The sequence below is a fragment of the Austrofundulus limnaeus genome, unplaced genomic scaffold (assembly GCF_001266775.1).
Source record: "Austrofundulus limnaeus strain Quisiro unplaced genomic scaffold, Austrofundulus_limnaeus-1.0 Scaffold178, whole genome shotgun sequence".
In the NCBI taxonomy this organism is placed as follows: domain Eukaryota; kingdom Metazoa; phylum Chordata; class Actinopteri; order Cyprinodontiformes; family Rivulidae; genus Austrofundulus; species Austrofundulus limnaeus.
In genome coordinates this window covers 1,081,728-1,090,414 of record NW_013952580.1, presented here as the reverse complement: position 1 = coordinate 1,090,414, position 8,687 = coordinate 1,081,728, and the positions used below count along the sequence as shown (strand labels likewise).

At 37.1% G+C, this 8,687-nt stretch overlaps 1 protein-coding gene across 2 annotated transcripts in view; it reads right to left on the bottom strand.

The window, feature by feature from the left end:
• The window catches only part of opn5 (opsin 5), a 105,892-nt gene that overhangs the window by 21,691 nt on the left and 75,514 nt on the right, over positions 1–8,687 (bottom strand). For both annotated transcript variants that reach the window (XM_014017899.1, XM_014017898.1), the window contains 3 exons: positions 5,809–5,979; positions 719–1,053; positions 367–608 (listed from right to left, as the gene is read on the bottom strand). In XM_014017899.1, the coding sequence (XP_013873353.1) occupies positions 367–608; positions 719–1,053; positions 5,809–5,979 (748 nt within the window). The remainder of the gene's footprint in view (positions 1–366; positions 609–718; positions 1,054–5,808; positions 5,980–8,687) is intronic.

Here is an 8,687-nt window from a genome sequence, read left to right as displayed (position 1 = left end):
ACACACACACACACACACACACACACACACACACACACACACACACACACACACACACACACACACACACATATACCTACTACTGTATGTCTCTCTATCATTGTGGGGACTTTCCATTGACTTTCATTGTTTTTTTTAATGTTATAGCCTAACCTGACCATTTACCCTAAAATTAACCTCACAGTTATCTGACCATAAAACTAACCTAAACTCAGTTAACACCTTGATCCTAAACCTTACCCCCCCACCCCCACCCCAAAATCAGCCTGTGAAGTCATTTGGACCGGTCGTTGGTCCTCACAAGGCTGCATTTTCTTGAAAAATCGTCCCCACCAAGTRGCAAAAACAAGGGCACACACACTTTACCTTGTCTCTCTAAAATGCTTTCGTTTCTTCATGGCTATGCAACAGGTGGACAAACGTGTGCATTTCATGCCCACAAGCTGGTAGATGATGGGGTTGTACATAGCTGACGACTTGGCCAATAATGTAGGAATAACAGACACCGGGATGGGGACTGAGTCTGGCTCGCCGAATGCTGACACCACCGAAACCACTGCATAAGGGATCCAAGCGATCAAGAAACCTGTACAAATGAGCATTGCTACCTAGGAGACAATAGAAAACAATCAGATCATCAATGTTATCATCTTTATTTAGTGTCTACAGTATAATAACTTTTCCCATGTTCCAAAATTCTCTCAAAAATCTAACTCACCTTTGTCAGTTTGATCTCAAGGTTGTGGTTGTTTCTGATGCGGGCATCATAATGTGAAACTTCCTTAGAGGAAGACTTGACCTTGTAGATGATCATGACATAGGAGAAAACAATGATTCCAGCAGGGAGAAGAAGACAGAAAAAAAGCATGGCCATGACGAAGGTCTGACCAGAAACAGAGGCTTGTGCAAGCCACCAGTCCAGAGTGCAGGAAGTCCCAAATGGCTCTGGGGCATAATTCCCCCAGCCAACAAGGGGCATAGTGGCCCAAAAGATTGCATACACCCAAGTAAAGGCCAGGCATATGAAGGTGTGGTGGCGTTTCAGCCATGTACCTGAGAGCAAAGTAGAAAGGAAATAGGTAAAAAATATGAAAACATTCATTTTAGCACAGCAAAATATGCAATTCACAAAATCAGAATTTAGATAAAAACATTGATAAAGAGGATTGGGGTATAGCTACCTGCACTTAGCAATGTTATTGACAACTGCTAAACATGATTAGCATTAAAAGGTGTCAAAGCAATTTTCTGCTGTTAAATTCAAAGTAAAATAAATCTAATTTAAAGGAAAAAAAATTTATGCAAAGATTTTGAGTTTGCCTTGTCATTACTTGAGTAACATGTTTTTGGCAYCAATGCCATGTTAGCAGAAACTAAAATCAACAGAATTTTTAAAAATATCAGAATTGAAGTTAAATGGACTGTACTGTATTTAGCACTTTTCATTCCAAGTAGGACACTCAAAGCTCTTTACACTACAATCTGTGTCCTCATTTATCCATTCATACAGCACTCCATAGTTCTCCACGAAGCATACAAATTATCTTTGGAGACTAATCAGTGTGAATCACATTCATACACTCATGGGACACACATCAGAGGCATTTGGGGTGAAGTGTCTTGCAAGACACATCTGAGACAGCTGGAATGGGAGATCGAACCAGCAACCTACCCATTCCAGGACAAGCCAGTACATTGTAATGCATTATCATGTAGATATATTCATACAGGTCTGGTATTGTTGACTCCAATACCAATACTTGTCATCTTCATTTAATAATTTTGTGATTTTGCCCTTAGTGAATCAATTATGATAAAACACATGATAAAGATTTTAGGCAAATAAAAATGTTTATGTATAAACTAACTACAGCAATTTAAAACAAAGTAACAGTATAAAAACAATAAAATAATTCCACTATTACATTCTACTACACTCATTTAAGAAAAAAAAGTCATAAGTGCAAAATAAAAAAGCAATAATGTAACAAAATATAATCATAACAATGTAACAACAACAGAAAATGCCTTCCATTGCACAATGGCATGGTGTAGAGAACTAATGACTAACTAGAAACAATTTGGAGACTCTGCACTACTGGCTTTATTTTTTCACTTTATTTATGAAAACTAAAGTCATCACTGCAAATAAAGTGTAACCATAAGAATCAGTCTTTTCACGCTAGTACCGATCCATTACAGATAGTCATCTTGGTATTATTAGTATCAATACTTACATCAATAATCCCACCTAYCATTTAGTTAAACATACAGCAGGTAAAATGTGTTGAACACGTCACCATTTTTCTCAGTAAATATATTACTAGAGGTGCTAATGACATGAAATTTTTACCAGATGTTGGTAACAACCCAAGTGATCCATACATACAAAGAAATCAAACCATAAATGTCCAGAAATGAAGTTATTTGTAATAATGTGGAATGGCACAGGGGAAAAGTATTGAACACACTAACTGAAATTTATCTAATACTTTGTACAAAAGCCTTTGTTGTCAATGACAGCTTCAAGACGCCTCCTGTATGGAGAAACTAGTGGCATGCATTGCTCAGGTGTGATTTTGGCCCATTCTTCCACACAAACAGTCTTCAAATCTTGAAGGTTTCGTGGACCTCTTCTATGAACTCTGATCTTTAGTTCTTTCCATAGATTTTCTGTTGGATTCAGGTCAGGTGATTGGCTGGGCCATTCCAGCAGCTTTAGTTTCTTTCTCTGAAACCAACTGAGAGTTTCCTTGGCTTTGTGTTTGGGCTCATTGTCTTGCTGAAATGTCCAGCCACGTTTCATCTTCATCATCCTGGTAGATGGAAGCGGATTTTTATCAAGAATGTCTCTGTACATTTTTCCACTCATCCTTCCTTCAATTATTTGAAGTTTGCCAGTACCATATGCTGAAAAACARCCCCACACCATGATGTTCCCACCTCCAAACTTCACTGTTGGTATGKTGTTTTTGGGCTGATGTGCAGTGCCATTTGACCTCCAAACATGATGTGTATTCTGGCATCCAAACAGTTCAATGTTGGTCTCATCTGACCAGACTATATTCTCCCAGTATTACACAGGCTTGTTTAAATGTTGTGCAGCAAACTTTAAAGGAGCTTCAACATGTTGTTTCTTCAGCAGTGGAGTCTTGCGTGGTGAGCGTGCATACAGGCCATGGTGGTTCAGTGCATTACTTATTGTTTTCTTTGAAACAATCGTACCTGCTAATTCCAGGTCTTTCTGAAGCTCTCCACAAGTGATCCTTGGCTCTTGGACAACTCTTCTGATAATTCTTTTCACTCCTCTGTCAGAAATCTTGTGAGGAGCACCTGGTTGTGGTCGGTTTATGGTGAAATAATGTTCTTTCCACTTCTGAATTATGGCCCCAACAGTGCTCACTGGAACCTTCAGAAGTTTAGACATTCTTCTGTAACCGATGCCATCATTATGCTTTGCAACAATAAGGTTGTGAAGGTCTTGAGAGAGCTCTTTACTTTTACCCATCATCAGATGGTTCTTGTGTGATACCTGGCCATCATTTGGGACTGAACCAGCTGATATTAACTTGCACTGACAAGGGGCAGGCTTGTTTTCTAATTACTGAGAGAGTTCAGCTGGTGTCTTGGCTTTCCATGCCTTTTTACACCTCCCTTTCTTCATGTGTTCAATACTTTTTCCCTGTTCCATTCCACATTATTACAAATAACTTCATTTCTGGGCGTTTATGGTTTGATTTCTTTGTATGTATGGATCACTTGAGTTGTTACCGACATCTGGTGAAAATTTCATGTCATTAGCACCTCTATTAATATACAGTATTTACTGAGAAAAATGTTGACGTGTTCAATACTTATTTTACCTGCTGTAAATGTAGGTAGATATGAACATTGATTCTAATACTATGATCTAATTTACTAAAGGTCTGCGTGTATAACAAGATGTGCAAAAAGCTCACAAAGCTGATCTACTAACTGTGTGCAACAAAGATTTTGTCTGTTAAATGAGCAAAATAGCAGACACAATCCATTTAGAGTGTTTGCCTTCATGAATATGAAGAATATGTGATGACTACCAGAATATGCAGAATACTGGGAGCAGGATGTGCAGATAAAATCATCTAGCAATGCAATGTAATTTTTCAAACCTGAAAACGATTGCAGTTACATCTTTATTTAGCTTTAGTTTGCAAAGCAGGCACAAACTGGCTGCGGTCCATGGGCCTCATGCAAGAACTGTTCGCACAAACAGATTTGTGCGTACGAGTGATTTAGGAGAATTTGTAGCATCTACCAATTTTCTCGTATTCTCAGATTTTTTTTTCATTTACGAACTAAATTCATGAGTGGTCCAGACCTGTCGTATATTTTTCGTGCAGTTAGTCTGCTGTTATCCAGACGGGATTTTCTCATCAATAACTTTCTATTTCATTAGTTTGAAGATATTTTGAGTTGAAAATAAATCACTCTATAATTATGTTGACAATAGGTTGAACTGGAATTAGATTTTAAATGTAACTAACGACGTAAATTGATTAGATTAAATTAAATTGGCTTTTAATGCTATTGTATAACACTACAATATTAATGTGAATATCACAAACTAAAACCAACTTAAATTATGCATTAATTGAAGTTTGGAGACATTTTAAAATACGTCTTTTCAGAACCGCATCGGCTGACACTTGCGACGGCCGGGAGGGGGGAGACGGCACGCGACCGCCCTCACTTTGAATAAATGAAAACTATGTAACACAGGTGTTCACTCTTAAATTAAAAATATTTGACCAAAGAAAAACCGGAGCAGGACTAGAGAGAGATGAATATGATTTAGATGTTTATTTCTGTGACTGTATAGGCCCTACGACCCACAGGAGACATGACATTAACAGCAGTAGTTATTTCATTCCATTCTTTGGCTTTAGCTGGTCCTTTGATTCCACAGCTGACGCTTCTAAAAAGGACAGATTTTCTTTTCTCGATCTCTGAGAGCAGCATTTTAATCTCTGAGCTCGTAAAGTCCTTCTTTTTACTTTTCGCTGTCATTTCCATGAATGAACACTTCCTGATATCTGAGGCAGGAAACAAAGCCGTATATGGTGCTTTTGAGGTGGTAATTATGCTAATCTCCTCTCCGCATGCACGAGCGGCTGGATACAAACAGGTGGAATTTTTGCAGCTCATTTACAAACTTTTCCTGAAGATAGAAGATTTTGTTGAATCTGACGTGGCATGTACAAACCCTTTGTACGAACAAAAGTAAGAGAAATTTAATTTAGGATAAGTTATAAGAACACGTTCTTGCATGCGGCCCATTATTTCTGCTCTGCTTCTGATGTAGTTTTTTTACACCTCCCTTTCTTCATGTGTTCAATACTTTTTCCCTGTGCCATTCCACATTATTACAAATAACTTCATTTCTGGACATTTATGGTTTGATTTCTTTGTATGTATGGATCACTTGGGTTGTTACCGACACCTGGTGAAAATTTCATGTCATTAGCACCTCTAGTAATATATTTACTGAGAAAAATGTTGATGTGTTCAATACTTATTTTACCCACTGTATTATTTGGATCTTAGTAAATCAGACCCTAAATTTCAGCTGTGCTCCGTAGTCAAAAAAGCAGGCATAAAGGACCAAAAGGCTAGAGTGAACACTGACTGGAAGAAGTTATGAGTTGATTAGAGCGTGCAATGCTTGATTTTACATGTGTGCATTAGTAAAGTAACAGTAGAAGTGTCAATGAGTGACAGGCCTGTAAAAAAAGTAGGTATTCAAGCATTTTTGTGACTTTTCTGACGCACCGTATCTGAGATGGCAGATCTTGAGGTACCGGTCAAGGCTCACAACTGTCATTGTGATGAGGCTCCCACAGCCAAAGAAGAAGCCTGTCCAGCCATAGAAATGACAGCCTTTCCAGCCGAACAACCAGCGATGTGAGAAACTAGATACAACAAAAAATGGCTTTCCTGTCACTAAAAGGCAGAGGGGAAAAGGAAAGACAAGGAAGACAAAATGAAAGCCATAAAATGAAAAGGAAAGAAGATGGTGAAAAGAAGGAAAAATGAGACAAAAATGGAGAGAGAGATACAGAGAGAAGTAAAATAGTGTTAATGGAATGGAAGAAATAAAAAGGACCTTAATTGCATGACAAACTTTTTTTTTAAATATACTCATTTGATCAATTGTACATTATATGTTATATAATCAAAACTCTTCAGCAGTGGTGGGCACCAGCCTGCTAAAGCAGAAATCCGCTAATTTCGGATCTAAATATTTAGTTTGCGCTTTGGCAGACTTACTAATTTTTATAATTCATAAGCAGATTTGCGCTTTCTAAAATYAAAATGTAGTACCACTAATAACTAATTATCTACCAGTCATCATCTTGAACAGCAGAAGGTAAGACTGTGAATGAAACATAACACACATGATTTATCCAACAGCACCCCTCCCTCTTAAACACTCTTATTGGGAAGGTATACATCCTTCCTGACTATTGCTTTGGGTCACGGTTCTGATTTCCCACAATGCTTTGTGTCTGCTTACGTAGCAGGAAGGCAACAGCAAAAACAGTAAATGTTTGTAATCCATGGTAAAAAAAATTATGCATTGATTTATTTTACTTAACAATCGGAGCTCCTTTTTTTAAAAAAATTAAAGCAATCGGCTAACGTGTTAGAGACTCAGAAATTATTTAAAGATGTTATGCTGGTGAAGACTGACATCTAATGGTCAACTGGAGCAACTACATGGAAAACTTTAAAATCCAAGCTCTTATTTTGAAGGGAAGATACTAGTTTTCTGTTCCCCATGTTTTTGTTTCCCGTCAGTCCGTCATGTACCCAGAATGCATCGCTTCAGTTTTCCMATAAACAGTTTTAAAATTACTTTATTGATGCTTCTTTAATGAAAAATCTACAACAAACAAAAGAAAAAGACAAAGAAGCAGCCGAACTAGCAATCCTCAACAACTTTTTAATGAAGCAGCCAAACTAGCAATCCTCAACAATGTTTTAATTTTTACACCAGGAGCTAAAGTCCTGGTTAAGGAAATCACATCCCCAGCAATCAGCGGTTGTAGAATTAAGCTGTACAAGGGTTCATACACAGCTAGTTGGCAGTGCTGTGCATATATTGTACATGAATTGGTGCCAGATAGTAAGTGTCAAATTGAACTTGTGCTTTAAAATTAGCTTCCGCWAATTTTTCTATGACATAAGCGTTTTTGGAGTTGCGGACCTAAATATTTTCATAAGCGCTTTAGAAATTGCGGAGCTAATTTTTGGATGAGTGCTGCCCACCACTGCTCATCAGTGTAACTGAACCTGCTAGGCTCAATATATAAATCCAACTGCAAAAAAGTTAGAACATTGTGTCAAATGTCAGTACATAAACAAAATGCAATGATGTGCTAAATTCTTAAAACCATAAAACATTGTAAACATCAAAGAGAAATCATAAAATTTATAGAAAATATGAGGAAATTTTATATCTTATGGCACATTTTAGAACATATGGGATAGGACCATGTTTATCACTGTGAAGCATCCCTTGTTCTTTGAGTAACAGTGAGTGTCTAGGAACTCAAGAGACCAGTTGCTTGAGTTTTTAGACAGGAATAGTTCACTCTTGTCTGTATAATGCTATTCAACAGTTTTAGGCCTTCTTGCTGAACGGCAGCACACGTTGCTCTAAAACCTTTAAACTTTTCTGCATTGATGGTGTTAATCCTGATGTGTAAGCTGCCCATGCAGAGGCATTATTGCACCCCCTATACCATCAGAGAGGCCGGGTTTTGAACTGTGTGCTAAAAAAATCTCCTTTTTAGTATGGAGGACATATGCTCTTAAGATTACAAACATAGTGTAAATTTTTGGTTTGATTTGCCTTAGCTCATTTTAAATTAGTTTTGGCCCACAAAAGAAAGCATGTTGTTGATGGTGTTCAAAAAGAACCTAGGAGATGATTGTACGCTATCCTTCATGCAAAATTATATAAAATTATGTAATTTAAGTTTATTTGAGACACAAAATACGAGGAATATTTAAGTTTTACGTATGTATATCTATCACAGGGGATTATAAAAAGTATGCATAATAAAGGAAGAGCTATTGGGGGGCTTTTTGGACTTGGGATGTGTAGGGAAACCCCTCACCTCACCACTGGTTGACCTTTGACCACCTGGGGTCAAACCTCTCCTCTTTCCAGACTTAATAATTTCAGCTCTGCTGAGAGATTTAAAAAAAAGAAAACTTTGCCTTTCCTTTCCTCTGGGAAACCAATATGGTTCTTATTCTCATAGAGATTTGCTGTTTGTTGATAAAAACTAAATAAAATAAAACAAACCTGTTGCTGTTCTCTCAATATGTATAATTCCAACGTTTCAAACATTTAATATATTTGACTTTTTGTCTATTTTTAACGACTCTCTAATTTAGCTTATAATAATTCTGCATTTGTTGTCTTTCATTATGCTTAGATTTGTATGTGTTAATGATAACAGAATATATGTTTTAGTCAATGCTTATATTTTTATGTTTTATTTCTTTTATTTTGATAAGAATACTCAGTTGTTCTTAATAGACCATTTAGTCAATGTTCATAATTAATATGCAGAATATTAATGTGAGGATTTCACAGTCACATCCCTGATTGGTTCTGGCAGTTAACAGGCAGCAGC